The sequence below is a fragment of the Hylobates moloch genome, unplaced genomic scaffold (assembly GCF_009828535.3).
Source record: "Hylobates moloch isolate HMO894 unplaced genomic scaffold, HMol_V3 SCAFFOLD_16, whole genome shotgun sequence".
NCBI lineage: Eukaryota > Metazoa > Chordata > Mammalia > Primates > Hylobatidae > Hylobates > Hylobates moloch.
Window position 1 is genome coordinate 17134746 of NW_026652291.1, and position 20872 is coordinate 17155617.

General features: G+C 38.5%; 1 protein-coding gene across 6 annotated transcripts in view; it reads right to left on the minus strand.

Moving 5' to 3' along the window:
• SPATA7 (spermatogenesis associated 7) overlaps nucleotides 1–20110 on the minus strand; it is a 61644-nt gene extending 41534 nt beyond the window's left edge. The window contains exons 1-4 of one of the 6 annotated variants that reach the window (XM_032179346.2): nucleotides 19931–20094; nucleotides 14315–14389; nucleotides 12292–12387; nucleotides 9620–9667 (exon numbers count right to left, since the gene is read on the minus strand). In XM_032179346.2, the coding sequence (XP_032035237.1) occupies nucleotides 9620–9667; nucleotides 12292–12387; nucleotides 14315–14389; nucleotides 19931–19949 (238 nt within the window). In that variant the 5' untranslated portion in view covers nucleotides 19950–20094. Of the gene's footprint in view, nucleotides 1–9619; nucleotides 9668–12291; nucleotides 12408–14314; nucleotides 14390–19930 lie in introns of those variants that run through there. The other 5 variants (XM_032179348.2, XM_058429659.1, XM_032179347.2 and 2 more) reach the window with 5 other exon arrangements.
• Between the last annotated feature and the right edge of the window lie 762 nt (nucleotides 20111–20872).

Sequence of the window (20872 nt, forward strand, 5' to 3'; positions counted from 1 at the left end):
GAGGAAATTCAAAACAATAGCAAAGAAGTTAAAAACTTTGAAAAAAATTAGAAGAATGGATAACTAGAATAACCAATGGAGAGAAGGGCTTAAAGGAGCTGATGGAGCTGAAAGCCAAGTATCGAGAACTACGCGAAGACTGCAGAGGCCTCGACAGCAGATGCGACCAACTGGAAGAAAGGGTATCGCTGATGGAAGATGAAATGAATGAAATGAAGTGAGAAGGGAAGTTAAGAGAAAAAAGAATAAAAACAAATGAACAAAGCCTCCAAGAAATTTGGGACTATGTGAAAAGACCAAACCTACGTCTGATTGGTGTACCTGAAAATGACGGGGAGAATGGAACCAAGTTGGAAAACACTCTGCAAGATATTATCCAGGAGAACTTCCCCAATCTAGCAAGGCAGGCCAACATTCAGATTCAGGAAAGACAGAGAACGCCACAAAGATACTCCTCGAGAAGAGCAACTCCAAGACACATAATTGTCAGATTCACCAAAGTTGAAATGAAGGAAAAATGTTAAGGGCAGCCAGAGAGAAAGGTCGGGTTACCCACAAAGGGAAGCCCATCAGACTAACAGCTGATCTCTCAGCAGAAACTCTACAAGCCAGAAGAGAGTGGGGGCCGATATTCAACATTCTTAAAGAAAAGAATTTTCAACCCAGAATTTCATATCCAGCCAAACTAAGCTTCATAAATGAAGGAGAAATAAAATACTTTACAGACAAGCAAATGCTGAGTGATTTTGTCACCACCAGGCCTGCCCTACAAGAGCTCCTGAAGGAAGCACTAAATATGGAAAGGAACAACCAGTACCAGCTCCTGCAAAAACATGCCAAATTGTAAAGACCATCGAGGCTAGGAAGAAACTGCAGCAACTAACGAGCAAAATAACCAACTAACATCATAATGACAGGATCAGATTCACACATAACAATATTAACGTTAAATGTAAATGGGCTAAATGCTCCAATTAAAAGACACAGACTGGCAAACTGGATAAGGAGTCAGGACCCATCAGTGTGCTGTATTCAGGAAACCCAGCTCACGTGCAGAGACACACATAGACTCAAAATAAAGGGATGGAGGAAGATCTATCAAGCAAATGGAAAACAAAAAAAGGCAAGGGTTGCAATCCTAGTCTCTGATAAAATAGACTTTAAACCAACAAAGATCAAGAGACAAAGAAGGCCATTACATAATGGTAAAGGGATCAATTCAACAAGAAGAGCTAACTATCCTAAATATATAAGCACCCGACACAGGAGCACCCACATTCATAAAGCAAGTCCTGAGTGACCTACAAAGGGACTTAAACTCCCACACAATAATAATGGGAGATTTTAACACCCCACTGTCAACATTAGACAGATCAACAAGACAGAAAGTTAACAAGGATACCCAGGAATTCAACTCAGCTCTGCACAAAGTGGACCTAATAGACATCTACAGAACTCTCCACCCCAAATCAACAGAATATACATTTTTTTCAGCACCACACCACACCTATTCCAAAATTGACCACATAGTTGGAAGTAAAGCTCTCCTCAGCAAATGTAAAAGAACAGAAATTATAACAAACTCTCTCTCAGACCACAGTGCAATCAAACTAGAACTCAGGATTAAGAAACTCACTCAAAACCGTTCAACTACATGGAAACTGAACAACCTGCTCCTGAATTACTATTGGGTACATAATGAAATGAAGGCAGAAATAAAGATGTTCTTTGAAACCAACAAGAACAAAGACACAACATACCAGAATCTCTGGGACACGTTCAAAGCAGTGTGTAGAGGGAAATTTATAGCACTAAGTGCCCACAAGAGAAAGCAGGAAAGATGCAAAATTGACACCATAACATTAAAATTAAAAGAACTAGAAAAGCAAGAGCAAACACATTCAAAAGCTAGCAGAAGGCTAGAAATAACTAAAATCAGAGCAGAACTGAAGGAAATAGAGACACAAAAAACCCTTCAAAAAATTAATGAATCCAGGAGCTGGTTTTTTGAAAAGATCAACAAAATTGATAGACCGCTAGCAAGACTAACAAAGAAGAAAAGAGAGAAGAATCAAATAGACGCAATAAAAAATGAAAAAGGGGATATCACCACCGATCCCACAGAAATACAATCTACCATCAGAGAATACTACAAACACCTCTATGCAAATAAACTAGAAAATCTAGAAGAAATGGATAAATTCCTCGACAAATACACCCTCCCAAGACTAAACCAGGAAGAAGTTCAATCTCTGAAAAGACCAATAACAGGTTCTGAAATTGTGGCAATAATCAATAGCTTACCAACCAAAAAGAGTTCAGGACCTGATGGATTCACAGCCGAATTCTACCAGAGGTACAAGGAGGAACTGGTACCATTCCTTCTGAAACTATTCCAATTGATAGAAAAAGAGAGAATCTTCCCTAACACATTTTATGAAGCCAGCATCGTCCTGATACCAAAGCCTGGCAGAGACATAACCAAAAAAGAGAATTTCAGACCAATATCCTTGATGAACATTGATGCAAAAATCCTCAATAAAATACTGGCAAACTGAATCCAGCAGCACATCAAAAAGCTTATCCACCATAATCAAGTGGGCTTCATCCCTGGGATGCAAGGCTGGTTCAACATAGGCAAATCAATAAATGTAATCCAGCATATAAACAGAACCAAAGAGAAAAACCACATGATTATCTCAATAGATGCAGAAAAGGCCTTTGACAAAATTCAACAACCCTTCATGCTAAAAACTCTCAATAAATTAGGTATTGATGGGATGTATCTCAAAATAATAAGAGCTATCTATGACAAACCCACAGCCAATATCATACTGAATGAGCAAAAACTGGAAGCATTCCCTCTGAAAACTGGCACAAGACAGGGATGCCCTCTCTCACCACTCCTATTCAACATAGTGCTGGAAGTTCTGGCCAGAGCAATCAGGCAGGAGAAGGAAATAAAGGGTATTCAATTAGGAAAAGAGGAAGTCAAATTGACCCTGTTTGCAGATGACATGATTGTATATCTAGAAAACCCCATCATCTCAGCCCAAAATCTCCTTAAGCTGATCAGCAACTTCAGCAAAGTCTCAGGATACAAAATCAATGTACAAAAATCACAAGCATTCTTGTACACTAATCACAGACAAACAGAGAGCCAAATCATGAGTGAACTCCCATTCACAATTGCTTCAAAGAGAATAAAATACCTAGGAATCCAACTTACAAGGGATGTGAAGGACCTCTTCAAGGAGAACTACAAACCAATGAATAAACTCAATGAAATAAAAGAGGATACAAACAAATGGAAGAACATTCCATGCTCATGGGCTGGAAGAATCAATATCGTGAAAATGGCCATACTGCTCAAGGTAATTTATAGATTCAATGCCATCCCCATCAAGCTACCAATGACTTTCTTCACAGAATTGGAAAAAACTACTTTAAAGTTCATATGGAACCAAAAAAGAGCCCGCATGGCCAAGTCAATCCTAAGCCAAAAGAACAAAGCTGGAGGCATCACAATACCTGACTTCAAACTATACTACAAGGTTACAGTAACCAAAACAGCATGGTACTGGTACCACAACAGAGACACAGATCAATGGAACAGAACACAGCCCTCAGAAATGGTGCCGCATATCTACAACTATCTGATCTTTGACAAACCTGACAAAAACAAGAAATGGGGAAAGGATTCCCTATTTAATAAATGGTGCTGGGAAAACTGGCTAGCCATATGTAGAAAGCTGAAACTGGATCCCTTCCTTACACCTTATACAAAAATTAACTCAAGATGGATTAAAGACTTAAATGTTAGACCTAAAACCATTAAAATCCTACAAGAAAACTTAGGCAATACCATTCAGGACATAGGCGTGGGCAAGGACTTCATGTCTAAAACACCAAAAGCAATGGCAACAAAAGCCAAAATTGACAAATGGGATCTAATTAAACTAAAGAGCTTCTGCACAGCAAAAGAAACTACCATCAGAGTGAACAGGCAACCTACAGAATGGGAGAAAATTTTTGCAACCTACTCATCTGACAAAGGGCTAATATCCACAATCTACAATGAACTCAAACAAATTTACAAGAAAAAAACAAACAACACCATCAAAAAGTGGGCAAAGGACATGAACAGACACTTCTCAAAAGAAGACATTTATGTAGCCAAAAAACACAGGAAGAAATGCTCATCATCACTGGCCATCAGAGAAATGCAAATCAAAACCACAGTGAGATACCATCTCACACCAGTTAGAATGACTATCATTAAAAAATCAGGAAACAACAGGTGCTGGAGAGGATGTGGAGAAATAGGAACACTTTTACACTGTTGGTGGGACTGTAAACTAGTTCAACCATTGTGGAAGTCAGTGTGGCGATTCCTCAGGGATCTAGAACTAGAAATACCATTTGACCCAGCCATCCCATTACTGGGTATATACCCAAAGGACTATAAATCATGCTGCTATAAAGACACATGCACACGTATGTTTATTGTGGCACTATTCACAATAGCAAAGAGTTGGAACCAACCCAAATGTCCAACAACGATAGACTGGATTAAGAAAATGTGGCACATATACACCATGGAATACTATGCAGCCATAAAAAATGATGAGCTTGTGTCCTTTGTAGGGACATGGATGAAGCTGGAAAACATCATTCTCAGTAAACTATCACAAGGACAAAAAACCAAACACCGCATGTTCTCACTCATAGGTGAGAATTGAACAATGAGAACTCATGGACACAGGAAGGGGAACATCACTCCGGGGACTGTTGTGGGGTGGGGGGAGGGGGGAGGGACAGCATTAGGAGATATACCTAATGCTAAATGACGAGTTAATGGGTGCAGGAAATCAACATGGCACATGGATACATATGTAACAAACCTGCACATTGTGTACATGTACCCTAAAAGCTAAATTATAATAAAAAAATTATTTTGAATTTTTGTCAGGCAATTCATAGATTTCTATTTCTTGGTGTTTGTTACTAGAAATGTATTGTGTTCCTTTGGTGGTATCATGTTTCCTATATTTTTCTGTGTTTCATGTAGATATGCATTACTGTCTATGCATTTGAGGAAGTACTCACCTCTTCCAGACTTTATGTACTGGCTTCAATAGGGAAATTATCCATCATATTACTTGTGGTGGGTGTGAGCCCACCAGCTCAGTGGGGTGTGCATCAGTGTCAGGTCTGAAGATATGTAGGGGTGCTGGGTCTAAGCAGGTATGTGTGGTGGTGCCAGTCTGGGCTGGGAATGTGAAGGGTAAATTTGGATTTTAAACCCAAAAGTGTGGTTGAATAAGAGGATTAATATATATATTCAGGCTTTTTTTTTTTTTAAAAGGGGGATAATTTTATTTTATGTATCTATTTTTTTTAGAAAATTAGTACCAGTATGAAAATTTTGCAAAGCTTTCCTAATTAAAGTTGACACACAGTTAAAGAGGATTATTTGCTTTCATGACAATTAGGTAAAACCAACTTAATTCAAATGATCCAGATATTTAAAGCATGTAAACAGTGAACCAGTTTTGTGCTACAAAAAAGTTACTAATATGATATAGCAGAAAAAAATGTAAAGCGCAGAAATTAAAAATCTGGAAGAGTCCTTAGAAATCATCTAATTACTGGCCGGGCACGGTGGCTCACACTTGTAATCCCAGCACTTTGGGAGGCCGAGGCGGGCGGATCACGAGGTCAGGAGATCGAGACCACGGTGAAACCCCGTCTCTACTTTCGAGGTGAGGCAGAGAATGGGAACCGGAGGGGTTGCAGTGAGCCGATTGTGCCATGATCCAGCCTGGGGACAGGGAAAAAAAAAAAAAAAAAAAAGAAATCATCTAATTACCTTTCATTTCACAAAAAAGGAAGGTCAGAGGTAAAATGACTTGCCCATATAACTTGTATGTAGTGACCAAACTGGTCTTTAAAAATATGTACTAAGAAGTCTCTACTCTTGCCTAACATGCCTTTTTTCCTCCTTTAAAATTATTTGAATCTAATTTTCCTTCAAAAATATGACAGCCTACACGAAGGTTTGTTGCAAACCTAAAAAGAATAGAAAAGGGAGAATACAAAGTGTCAAGCACAAGGCCTGAGACAGACACTGTGTTTGTAGCTATGAACTATAGCTGGTAGTTACTGTCTCCCCTACCTTCTATCTCTTCAACTAAGAAGATATACCAGCAGAGATGAGTTAAGCATTCCTACTGTTTGTGATCTTTCCTAGACTGCACCCAAAAGGCATTTCCCTATCTATGCTTTTATTCATTTATCATTTAGCATGAACTAACCTCAGGTTGATATTTACTTTTTTTTTTTTTTTTTTCTGAGATGGAGTGTCGCTCTGTCACCCAGGCTGGAGTGCAGTGACGTGGTCTCGGCTCACTGCAAGCTCTGCCTCCTGGGTTCACGCCATTCTCCTGCCTCAGCCTCCCGAGTAGCTGGGACTACAGGCGCCTGCCGCCACACCCAGCTAATTTTTTGTGCTTTCAGTAGAGACAGGGTTTCACTGTGTTAGCCAGGATGGTCTCGATCTCCTGACCTCGTGATCCGCCTGCCTCGGCCTCCCAAAGTGCGGGATTACAGGCATAAGCCACCGCGCCCGGCCAATATTTACTTTTTTAATGTAGAAATGTTCTCAAACTCTACATAAATTCAAATATTAACTTAGAAAACTTAGAAACTTAGAAAACACTGAACTTAAAATTTATAACACTGATTTTTATATTATTAATAAGACAATCAAAGACTGTGACAGCCATGTTTTTTGCCTATTTTTAAATTATACATTTCTTTTTTGTTTGTTTGTTTTTGTTTTGAGATGGAGTCTTGCTCTCTCGCCCAGGCTGGAGTGCAGTGACGTGATCTCTGCTCACTGCAAGCTCCACCTCCCGGGTTCACACCATTCTCCTGCCTCAGCCTCCAGAGTAGCTGGGACTACAGGCACCCACCACCACGCCCGGCTAATTTTTTGTTTTTTAGTAGAGACGGGGTTTCACTGTGTTAGCCAGGATGGTCTCGATCTCCTGACCTCGTGATCTGCCTGCCTCGGCATCCCATAAAGTATACATTTCTTAATTGAAATCAAAAACAAAGGTTTCAAATGGTATTCTGCAGAAATTTTTAAACAGGGTTTTCAAATTTTTGGTCTGATGATTGAAGATACTTGGTCAAAGGGTAGATATATAAGGATTCTATATATCCTGTGTCAATATTATGGGTTTCCTTTTTCCTTTTTTTTTTTTCCCTTGAGACAGCATCTCACTGTCACAGGCCAGAGTGCAGTGGCATGATCATGGCTTACTGCAGCCTTGACCTCCCTGGCTCAAGTAATCCTCCCACCTTAGCCTCCTCAGTAGCTGGGACCAGAGTTGCATGCCACCACATCCAGCTAATTTTTGTATTTTTTGAAGAGACAGAGTTTCATCATGTTGCCTAGGCTACTCTTTTTTTTGTTTGTTTTTTTTTTTTTTAGAAGAAAAGACAGCTGGGCCCGGAGGACGACTACCACCAAGACACGGAGACCAGTAGTGGCCCCAAATGCCTGGCCGCGCTGATATTTATTGGTTACAAGGCAAAAGGGGCAGGGTAAGGAGTGTAAGTCATCTCCAATGATTGATAAGGTTACATGAGTCATGTTTCCACCGGACAGGGCCCCCCCGCCCCCACCTTTGGCAGCCCAGGTGGAGAGAGAGAGGAGACAGCTTATGCCATTATTTCTGCATTTCAGAGACTTTTAGTACTTTTACTAATTCTGCTACTGCTATCTAGAGCAGAGCCAGGTGTACAGGGTGGAACATGAAAGTGGACTAGGAGTGTGACCGCCGAAGCACAGCATCACAGGGAGACGGTTAGGCCTCCAGATAACTGCAGGCGAGCCTGACTGGTGTCAGGCCCTCCATAAGAGGTGGTGGAGCAGAGTCTTCTCTAAACTCCCCTGGGGAAAGGGAGACTCCCTTTCCCGGTCTGCTAAGTAACAGGTGCCTTTTCTAGGCACTGACGCTACCGCTAGACCAAGGTCCGCTAAGTAACAGGCGCCTTCCCAGACGCTGGAATTACCGCTAGACCAAGGAGCCCTCTAGTGGCCCTGTCTGGGCGTGACAGAAGGCTCACACTCTTGTCTTCTGGTCACTTCTCACAGTGCCCCTTCAGCTCCTATCTCTGTATGGCCTGGTTTTTCCTAGGTTATGATTGTAGAGCGAAGATTATTATAATATTGGAATAAAGAGTAATTGCTACAAACTAATGATTAATGATATTCATATATAATCATGTCTATGATCTATATCTAGTATAACTATTCTTTTTTTATTTTTTTTATTATTTAGGCTACTCTTAAATGCCTGGGCTCAAGTGATCCACTTGCCTCTGTCTCCCAAAGTGCTGATTATAGGTGTGGGCGACTGTGCCTGGGTATTTCTGGATAATTTTTAAGTTAGAAATGCTTTCTCAAAAGGCAATGTGTCAACACCTTTTAGTATGGCTACTATTAAACAAATAGAAAAAAGCAAGTTTTGGGGAGGACGTGGGGAAATCTGAATACTTGAGCATCATTAGTTGTAATGGAAAATGGTGCAGCTGTTATAGAAAGCAATACGGTCACTGGGTGCAATGGCTCACGCCTATAATCCCAGCACTTCGGGGGACTGAGTCAGGTGGATCACTTGAGCTCAGGAGTTTGAGACAAGCCTGGGCAACATGGTAAAACCCTGTCTCTATGTAAAAAGGCTGTGACAAAATTAGCTGTGCGTGGTGGCTTGCACCTGCAGTCTCACCTACTTGGGAGGCTGTTGGGAGGCTGAGGTGGGAGGACTGCTTGAGCCCAGGAGGTGGAGGTTACAGTGGGGGGAGATTGCTCCACTGCACTTTAGCCCCAGGGCAACAGAGTGAGACCTTGCCTCCAAAAAAAAAAAAAAAAAAAAGAACAGAAAAGAAAAGAAAATAGTATGGTAGTTTCTCAAAAAATTAAAAATAGAATATATGATTTAGCAATTCCACTTCTAAATATATGCCCAAAATCTTTAAAAGGAGGGTCTTGAAGAGGTATTTGTATACTCATGTCCATAGCAGTATAGTTTATTCACAACAGCCAAAAGGTGAATGTAACCCAAGTGTCCATCAACTGATGAATGCATAAGTAAAATGTGGTATATACACAGAACGGAATTTTATTCAGCCTTAAAAAAGGAGATTCTGACTCATTACGATGTGGGTGAACCTTGAGGACATCATGCTAGGTGAAATAAGCCAGTCACAACAGAACAAACACAATATGATTCCACTTATATAAGGTACCTAAAATAGATTCATAGAGATAGTAAGTACAATGGTGACAGTAGTCAAATTCATAGTGATAGAAAAGAATGTTGGTTTCCAGGGCCTATGGGAGGAAATTATTGTTTATGTGGCACAGGAATTTCAGTTTTGTAGTATAAAGAGAGTTCTGGAGGTAGTACTTATCATTGTACCACAATATTAATGTACTTAATATTGAACTGGACACTTAAAAATGGTTAAGACAGTAAATTTTATGTTATGTATATTTTACCTTAATTTTTTTTAAAAAAGGTAATAATGTCCAAAAATTACTTACACTTTACGCTGGTACTCATGCTTACTGGAACTGAGCAGTCTACTGCAGCTGAAAGAGAAAGTTAATAGTTTAATAATATTCTCAGTATTTATAAATGACAAATACTAAATGTAGAAATCACAAAATGTTCCAGACCTTGCAGCTGTTTATTGTACTTCTAGAGATAGAAAACACAATATCTTTGATTAAAAATACACTGTTGGGATTAACTCATTCGATACTAGTGAACTTGAAAACATAGCAATATAAACTGTTCAAAATGAAACAGACTTAACATACTTATAATGTAGTCCCAAAACAAGCTTGGGGAAAAAAGCAAAATGGAAGACTTATACTACCTGATTTCAAGACTTACTGTAATGCTAAAATAATTAAGGCAGTGTGGCATGGGGCTTAAAGATAGACATATAGATCAACAGAACCAAGGAGCTAAGTCCACAAACAGACCCACACACGTGGTCAACTGACCTTCAAAAAGTACTAGGACAATTAAATAGAGAAAAGATAACCTCTTCAACAAATGGTACTGAGAAATTTGGATATGAAGACGCAAAAAACCAAAACCACCAAAAAACCTCAAAACCCTTATATCATACCATATACAAAAACTAACTCAAAATGGATTGCAAATTTAAATGTAAGGGCTAAAACTTAAAAACTTCTAGAAGAAAACATATTAAGAAAATCTGAGTGACCTAAGGTTAGGCAAATATTTCTTGAACAGGTTATGAAAACAACTATAAAAAACTAAACGATTTCACAATTTTCACATCACAAAATATTTTTCTTTTGTTTTTTTTAGCCATTTAAAAATATAAGCATCATAAAATATAACCTAAAATTTAAAAACTTTAGCTATTTAAATGAGAAAATAATAAAAATTTAAAAGACATTAGTCAAAAATTGGCGAAATTCAAATAAGGTCTGTAGTTAATGGGATTGCATCAATATTGATTTCCTGGTTTTGATAACTATACTATGGTTTTTAAGATTTTTAACATTAGTGGAAGAGCAGAGTAAAGGGTATATGGTAACTCTCTACACTATTTTTAAATGTTTATGTAACTCTAAAAATTTCTCCAGAATACAAATTTTAACAAGAAAATGAAAACACCAGCTACAGATTGGGAAAAAAAGATCTGCAAAACATATATCTGATATAGAATCGGTATATAAAGAAACTCACAACTTAATCCTAAAGAGACAAACAACCCATTTTTAATAATGAGTAAAAGATTTGAACAGTCATTTCACCAAAGAAGATATACAGATGGGAAATAATAAGGTAACATCACCAGACATCAAGGAAATGCAAACTAAAACTATGAAGTTAAACTATTTCATATTCACTAGAATGGTTAAAAAAGGACTGTCAACACCAAGGGTTGGTAAGGGTGCAGAAGTAATGGAAATGGAAATGGTATATTCACTCTGGAAAACCTGTAGTTTCTTTTAAAATTAAACTTATACTTAATATATTACCTCACAGTTCTACTCCTGAAACATAAATTTACCCAAGTGAAATGTAAACACAAAATTGTATGTGAATGTTTATAGCAGCTTTACTCCTAATGGCCAAAAGTGAGTCAAAACAATCCAAATGTTTAACAACTGGTAAATCATAAACAAATTGTGGTCTATTCATTAAATGAAATACTCCTTAACAATACAAAAGGATAAATGGTGGTACACAGAACAGCGTGAATTAGTCTTAAGATCATTAAGATAACTGAAAAAAGCCAGACCCAAAACGATACATGATTCCATTTCTATGAACTTATAGAAAAGGTAAAACTATAGATGAGAGAGCAGATCAGTGGTTGCCAGGGATTTGTCAGGAGGGGACTGGCGGCAAAGGACTAGGGGGAACTCTTTGAGGTAATGGACTTTTTCTATATCAAGGGTTGGCAAATTTTTTCTACAAAGGGCCAGGTAGTAAATGCTTCAGGCTTTGCAGGGTGATACAGTCTGTTACAACTGGTCAACTCTGCTTTTTAGTGTAAAAGCTGCCAGAGACAATAGGTAAAAGATTGAAAATGATTGTTTGTCTACGGATAACTAAATTTGAATTTCATGTCATAAAATATATTTTTTTAATTTTTTGCTACCATTTAAAAATATGAACACCATTCTTAGTTCATGGGCTGTATAGAAACAGGTGGTAGGAGGGTTTGGCCTGAATGGTGTAGTTAGCTGATTCTTGTTTTACAGCATGGTTGTAGTAGTATTTATACAAATGTGTTCATTTTTCAAAATATTTATCTATACACATTATAATCAATGCATTTTATAATGTAAGTTTTATCTCAATAAAGCTGACAAAAGAAAAAAATTAAACAGAAAAATCGCATCTTCTTTGTACAACTTCCATAGATGTGTAAACAAAAAAGCAGATTATATATTTTCATATTAAAAGCAATATCTAACAAAATATTAGCAATAGAGACAAAATGAAATAAAACAGGCATTATATAGATTTCAAATATAGTTAACAAAAATGGGTATGAATTTGCTAAGTACCTAGAGTCAACAGTTTGTATCACACTAAACCAAACAAATATAAATCCTCTCATATATATAAGGTATTCATTTTTGCTATAGATATATTTTAATGAGAAGTGAAGCTGGAGGTTTAAACTGAGTACAGAGAGTTCACATTTGCACATTTTTACCTTTGGCTGAAAGGATTTTATTATAGTGAACAGCCATGTGATTCTTGACCAGCTGGAGAGTGCTTAGTCTGAGAGAAGAGGAGTCAGTGCAAAAAGCTAAAAATTAAAACATAATCATTATATATTTAAAACTAATATAAAAATCATGAGATAAACAAGGCACTGATTATTTAACTCATTCTTATAAAATGTTCTGAAATTCAACCAGAGATATTGATATATGACATTGTGATGTGAAACTTTTATCTTGCACTGATAATGCCAATGAGCTATTGACCATTTGGGTTCAAACCTTCCTGAGAATAGAAATTTACAAGCCTGAGAGTCTGGGGAAGAGATTCTAGGATACAATCTATCATTACATTTACAGAACTATTTCTTTTTGACAGCTCTCAATCTTGTAACTAAGGATGTTTAGCTGCTTGCTTAATTAGTTACCATTGTTAATACTTAATCAATGGAGTTTCAGAAATTCAATGACTACCAAATCCCAAAACCCTACATACAAAAATTCTATTCTGAGAAGCAAATTGCTAACTTAAACCCGAAAACAAGATCTACATATCAGTTTACTACATTCTTTTTGAAGTACTAAAACTATCTTATAACAAGTGTGATCGCAAAGAAATTCCATGACATTAAACTCCTTGGTCCTCATTCAAACTGTTTAAAAGAAATCTTAGAAAGAGTTAAGCACTTATACACAAGTATAAAATGTAAATGTAGGCAAAACTTTTTTAAACATTAAAAACAGTTTTTGAGAAGTAATACATGCAATGTGGTTAAAAAAATTCAACAGCTAAAATGGCATATGGAGTTTGAAAAAGAAGTGACTTCTCTACCCTGACCTTTAGTCTCCCTTCCCAGAAATATTCTATGTTACTGTTTAAATGCATCCTTCCACAGACTCTGTGCTTTAATATAAGCCTATGCAATAATTACAAGCTTGATGCTACTACTAAAAATATTTACCGAATAAATGCCATTTACCATGCATTGTTCTAAACTCTTTATATGTATAAACTTATCTAGTCATTATTATTATCATTTAATCGAAGTGAAAACTGAGGCACAGAGATATGAGTTACATCTTCAAGGTTACACTGCTGATAAAGGATGCAGCTTCCATGTGACCTAAGGCAGCCTCATACTTAAAACCACCATACCTATACCAGCTCTATACATATATTCTTTAAAAGAAAGTTAGCAAATTTTACATATTGTTCTTTATCCTGATTTCTATGTATGTATATTTTAAATCTAGTTTCAACTTTTTATTTAAAATTTAGTTTTTAAAGTTTATGATTATGGCTATATATGTTACATACATATATATGTTACATACATATATAGCCATAATCATAAACTTTAAAAAATACACTGTAATACACAGAAATAAGTGAGGCAACTGAAAATGAGATCCTTCCACCACATTTAGAGGTAACAGTATCAAAGATTTTTCCTGTAAATAAGGAAAATAAGGCTTTCAATTATTTTGCCTAAGGACATAGACTTATACTTCTAAGGCATAATTACAAAAATTTATATTAAAACCTACCTTAAAATGTACCTTGAAAGTTTTAAAATATAAAAATATCACAGCACCTAGAAATCCAGTTGGATAAAGAAGCTCATAGGCCTTTGCTCCTGTATTATTCAAGTGCTCTTTTTCTCTGCACAGCTTTTCCTTTTCAGTGCTTGCGTCTTTAATACCTGCTACTTACCATTTTAACAAGGCAGGCATGCCTTAAATCAGCGTAATTTCCTAGCAAAAGTAGAGCTGGGCTGCTGTAGCAGCTGGGAGCAGGAGACAGCCAAGTCCATATCCAGGGCACAATAATAGTTTGAAATCATAGACTCCAAAATTCTCTAATCTCAAGAATGCCTATATTTCATTAAAATTAATAATATGAAGTTCAAATATTCGTCAAATGAAATAATTTTTCCATCATGTCATATAATTTGCCAGTAAAGGAAACAGACAATCTTCTAACAAAGCTGCCATTTTAAGCACCTCACTTACCATTACTTTTGGTGCTCAAGTGTCCTTTAAATAGGCACGGTGGACCATATCTGGGAAGGACAGAGGTTGCTCTGACTTTTAACAAGAAAAAAAAAATCCTAAATTAGGATAAATGAAACACAAATTTTACAAAAACAACAATATTCAGTATTTTTTAAACAATAAATTTATCACAAAATAATTTCTTTCCTAAAATTAGGTGACTGCGTTTTTAGTGGTAATCTCCAAAACAGGAAGTCTGAGTTACGGCATTAAACGTAATTTAATATGCAAAATATAAATGCTTTATCCCCCAAACAGATATTTTAATAGGGTAAGATGGCTAGTTTGCTATCAGGTGGGCTGTTAAAAGCTATAACAAGGAGGACACATAGAAAGTCTAGAAGATATATGGATGACTAAATATAGAAAAAAGAAGTATTGAGCTAGGAGAACTAAAATCTAGGACCAGAGAACAAAGCTTGTCAGAACAGATCAAAAAAAAACAAACTGAGGTCAGAATATCTATGAAGCTCTTTCTATGTCACAGGTCAGAGTGCAGGAAGGAAAAAAATATTAGGACAATCCAAGTCAAGGTGATGCCATCTGAACTGGGAAAAAAGATAGTCATGAAATGAGCATAGCTTCTACCAAGAAAGAAGGAGGGTAAGACCTAAACATAAGAAAAAATACCAACAAACTCTCAGAAAAACCTCATTTCTCCAGATAGAAAAAACTGTGACTTTTTTCTTGTCCGGAATTCAATGCCTCTTCACCTGGAAATGACAACTCAACTTTCCTTTGGGCGACTCTTCCCTTACTCTCAGCCTAGGTGGTTCAAATAGAGCTGACCCCACTGTCAGGGTTAGGCATAAAACCCAAATCTGGACAGCTGTGTTGATAGCATCAGCAATGCTATGTGATCCAAGTCCCACCATGAGATACACAATCCTGGGCCTCTGACGGGAACTATTAGGAAAGGTACTTTCATTTCATTGGGCTTGCTAAACCCGGGGAAGGGTCTAAGCAAGCCCTGTATTGCTGGTGGCCATCCTGAACCATATAAAGGAACCTGTCCGAGAATGAAGCCTACACGGTCAAGTGGAACCAAGATAGAAAGAGATTTCTTGGTGACATCGTTTGAGTACCTGAGGCCAACCATGTCTGAAGCTCTTCCTTCCCTAGATGTTTCTTTACATTAGCCAAAAAAAAAAAAAAAAAAACCCATTTTAGCTTAAACCAGTATGAGTTGATTTCTTCATTTGTAGTGAAAAGGCTAATTTATTGAGTGGTAACCCGCCCAGGCAGTGCTCCAAGCACTTTGCTGGTATAAATTCATTTAATTCTTACAATACTATAATTCTCCCTACTTTATAGATGAGGGTAATTGAAGCACAGAGGTTAAACTTGTAATTTGTCAAAGATTACACAAGAATGGGACACATTTGGGATCTGAACCCAAGCAGTCTGGTTCCTGGGTCTTAATCATTACACTATCTTGACCAATATAAACTGCTCAGTACTTGAACCATGCTCTAAGCTACTAAATCATGTGAAACAGACCAAGAAGATATCTCAACTGTATGTAGTTTATTCCCTCCAAATTCCATTCTATTCTATGTATGTTTCAGTATAGGTCACAGAAAAAGGAAAAACAGGTATACCCAGAGAAGTGTGAAAGGATTAAAAGAGAATAAAAAAAGGTTGGAACCTAGTGATAATGCCCTGGATAGAAATGCTTCCCCACCCATCTGTAGGTGACAGCTGTAAACAAGGTGGTTAATATTTGGCCCCAGGAATCAATTCAGCTGCTCTTTAGCATAAGATGGGGGTTAAGAACAAACATGGAATTTAGATGTTCCTTGATGTCTATGTTCCCTTGTCTATTTACCATCAGATGTACACCAAGGCATATACTCTGTGGTTTCTAATATTCCTATAAATGTCATATTAAAAATGACAGAATTAGGGCTGAGCACAATGGCTCATGCTTGTAATCCTAGCACTTTGGGAGACCGAGGCAGGCTGATCACCTAAGCCCAGGAGTTCAAAGACCAGCCTGGACAACATGGTGAAACTCTAACTGTACAAAAAAAATACAAAATTAGCTGGGTGTGGTGGTGTGTGCCTGTAGTCCCAGCTACACAGGAGGCTGAGGTGGGAGGATGATTGAACCCAGGAGGCTGCACTGCACTCCAGTCTGGGTAACAGAATAAGACCCTGTCTCAAAAAAAGAAAAAAGAAAAAGGAAAAAAAAAAAACCTAACAGAATTGAGGGGAGAAATAAGACGATTTAATTCATCTACCCTCTCATAGTTTCTGGTTCCTGCTTTGTGTCCTGTGTATAGGTCACATTTTCCTGTTTTTTGTTTTTGTTTTTTTGCATGACTTGCAATTTCTTTTTGTTGAAAAGTTAGTATTTTAGGTAATATATTGTAGCAACTCTAGATACAGAATCCTCTCCTGAGCTTGTGTTCATTGTTGTTCACTTGTTTGTTTAGTGACTTGGCTAAGCAATTTATCAAAGTCTATTTCCCATGGAATGTGAAGCCTCCGATATCACTCCTCAGTGATGAAGCTCTGGGCACGTGCACAATTACGCCTTCTCTAATGAGGTCTGAACCCCAGTCTCTGGGAGAAACTCTCTTTCAAATTGTCCTTCCTTTAGTACTTTCCCTTAATTCTAGGTACCAAATACAGTTTTCTTATATATTTTTAATTAATTCATTAATGTTTTTTATATACTAGAGACAGGGTCTTGCTCTGTTACCCAGGCTGATTACAACCTCCTGACCTCAAGTGATGCTCCTGCCTCAGCCTCCTAAAATGCTGAGATTACAGGCATGAGCTGACACGCCCAGCCTCTTACATCTTATAGTTACTCTTTAATGAAAGTATAACAATTCTCTAACTTTTCCTTGTATAAATCACTGTATGGTTTCTATCTCCTGACTGGACTTGACCCAGAATGAGACAAAGGGGCATGGAGAAGTAGCCTCAAACCAAATGCCAAGGAAAAGAACATCATTCTCTAACTATTAGGACTAAAATCCTGTCAATGAGATTGAAGATCTTAGTGGTGAAATTCACTGGTATATGACAGCAGCCCATTTTCCTACACAATTTCATTAAAATAGCCAGAAGAAAGTCCAGTGAGGAAAGATGAAAGTGTTTCTTGTGGCAGGGTTTCTCTGGAAAACCAAAGGTTTGGGAATCTACCATTGTTAAGTGTCTCTATGAGACCAATAGATCAAAACAACTTTTTTTTTTGAGATGAAATCTTGCTCTGCTGCCCAGGCTGGAGTGCAGTGGCATGATCTTTGCTCACTGCAACCTCCCACTCCCAGGTTCAAGTGATTCTCCTGCCTTAGCCTCCTGAGTAGCTGGGACTACAGGCGCACGCCACCATGCCTGGCTAATTTTTGTATCTTTTGGTGGAGACGGGGTTTAATTACATTGCCCAGGCTGGTCTCGAACTCCTGACCTCAAGTGATCCACCTGCCTCGGACTCCCAGAGTGCCGGGAAAAAATTTTTTTTCAAGTTACTTTCAGTTACCTATACTAATAGGTTGCCTCCTCTCCTTCCTAAAGGTCATTGATATTAGAGTGAATGGCAGTTTGTTATTCTCAATCTTTTCTTCACCTTCCCCCATAGGAAGCTGGAAACCACGCCTTGTATATACCTAGTCCAAGCCCCCATTTTATATATAACTGAGGCCCAGGGACGTACAGTGACGTGCTGAAGATTACCTAGTTAGTTAGTAGGAAACAAAGATTACAAACAAGACTAACCGTTTTTCAGTCTTCTGCTGTACTATACCACCATTTAGAAGGTTTGCCTTACAAAAGAATGTCTAAAACGTGATTACAGTAAGAGCATGACAAAAGATAATTTTTCTTTAGATGTTTTAATATTTTATACTCTGAAATAACTAAAAGCACCTCCTAATGAAATCTAAGAAATTTATTCTCAATTAAGTATTTTAGCTGTGTCTAAAATTATTTATGGTTTCCTATTAATTTACAGTATATGAAAGCTGACTGCCCCAGTTATTTGCTGATTACATTTATTTTAAAAATTCAAAATAACAATATTTGATATTATCATATATTATTTCCTAAAAATGAAGCTAATTAAATTGTGCAAGTTGTAAAAATATAAACCTTTTTACATTTGGCATGAACCCAATTTTTAAAATAATTCAATAAACAAATACAACTTACTAAATCTAATATACTCTAAATTTTACATATATCCTTTCCCCCTGCCCATCCCTACCATGGGATAGTAAGTAAATGCATTGGCTTCAGATTTATATTCTTCACCTAGATTCAAATCCTGTTCTGCCGCTGTGATCTTGGCAAGTTATTTGTGATCTTTTGCTTTAGTTTCTTCACTATGAAATAAGGCTAATGCCTATCAAGATATTTTTGTACATTAAATGAGATAATTTGGAAATAGTTCCTACTACATAGCAAGGATTTAATGTTAGTTTATGTGCAAAATTTCTTAAGATCATAAAGCGTTTTGGTTTGCTTTTTCTGAAACCTAGGTTGGTAAAGTGTCAGAATATACAGTTTGCTGATCAATGAATAGTTATCTCCTACATTCAGAGTAGCACTTATTTTGATCAATGACTACATAATAAAGGCAGACTCATTCAAAGAAAGACATCAAGGAATCATCTAGCAGCTTGGTTTAAAGGCAGTCTTTTAAATAGATAAAAACACCGAATTGGGAGGGGCGGGGAGTCTAAAGATTGCCTCATTTGACTCGAGGAAAGAATGATACTGACTCAGAAAGTGTGAAAATGCAAATTATTTGGTTTGGGCCGATTTGTAGAGATTTAAGGTTCTATTTCCCCACCCCCAACCCCACTCCATGATGTCCACCTGACTCAAGAACTCAGTAGAGAACAGGTGTATATGGTGATTATGGATTGCTGCTAAAACTGCAGTCCGCTGACCAGCAACACTGCATTACTTGGAATTTATTATAAATGCAAAATCTCAGCCACCCCCAAGGGACCTACTGAATCATAATCTGCATTTTAACATGATCCTGAGGGGATTCCTATTCATATAAAGTTACAGAAACCCTGGGTTACTCAATAGCTCTGGGGGAGGTAGTTCGTTACTGGGAGATTTCGTATTTACTGACCACTTAAAATGCGCCAGGATCTTCTCTATATTATCTGCATTTAATCCTCAAGAACTCCATGGCCTGGGTATTTGATCCTCACGTTCAAGAGATGAGAAAACTGAGGGTCGTCTCCATGGAGAACAGAGGGGTTTGATTTGGGGCCCAGGGAGGTCTGACTCCAAAGGCCAAACCTGGTTCCTCTGCCTGGGAGCTACCGAGGTTTTAAAGGCTGCACGACCCTGAGTTCAGGAGCCAGGGGCCCCTGATGTCAGGGCGACAAATTCGGGGCAAAGAAGCGGACCTGCGAGGCTGCCAAGCAGGCTGTCCCTTTTCCTTTGCGCAGGCCCGGGGAGCTCCAGGCAACACTGGCGACTCAGCCAAGGGTAGGAAGCGCCCAAGGGGCGGCCTTGCACTCGGCTGCCCGGACCCGAGGCTGGGAGCGCCGCCTGGAGCGAGGGGCGAGGCGGCGGTAGCCCATGACAGCTGCCCTTTACCTCTCCGGCTGCCATTCATGCTTAGTCCTCTTGCTGCCGCCGTAGGGACACGCTGGATTCCCTTCTGTCCTTACCCCGGCCGGGCACAGCCCCGGCAGTGGAGGACTGGAAAAGAGGGGCCGGCGGCGGCCGCAGCAGCAGGGAAACCGTCGCCAGGCCGTTGCTAAGGGCCGGGTCCAGAGAGTCGCTATTGTGACGTCACGACGCAGGGGACGTGCGTTCCGCAGCCCCGCCTGCGGGGTACCCAGTACTAGGAGGACAGTTGCGGACAGAGACCCCTGGCGGGGAAGGTGCATCGAGCCCCAGTCTGTTGCTCTGGGATCCTGCCAGTCTTCCGCAAAGCGACCTCCTGTCAGGATCCGAGTCACCACCACCTGGCAGGCTCTGTCCCTGCGGGAAGAGCAGGGAGAGGAGGTGGACTCATCTGGCATCCGCGTCCCCTGGGTCGCGGAGAAAAGTCAAACACAAATGTTAGTTGAGGTCAGGGTAACATTTAACCAGTTCCAAATAATTAAATTTCAAAGCAGTCCGTGAACTTTTGGATTAGTGAAAATCCTAGGAGTGAAAAACATCTACATATTTACGTCTTAATTCTTAACCTTAATAATAAGTTTGAATTTCCTTTCTGCTCGCCAAGCTTCCCCGCTTCTGTCCCTGCCTCCCTTTCATCGTAAGTTTCAATCCATTTTTATTTATAATGGAAGAGAGCTGCAACATGAATAAGGGGTTGATTTATTTATGGCTTTCTATAATTTGTTTAATTTTGAAGCAGTTACCTTTGAATCCTTGGAAATAACGTCAGAACAGGGTAGGAAGCATTCTGTCATGTAAGACTTCTCAGCCCAAATGTCCATTGACATTTTGGGCTGGTTGTACAATTCTCTGTTGTAGGGGTTCTGTCCCTGTGAACTGTTTTGTAGCATCCCTGGCCTCTGCTCACTA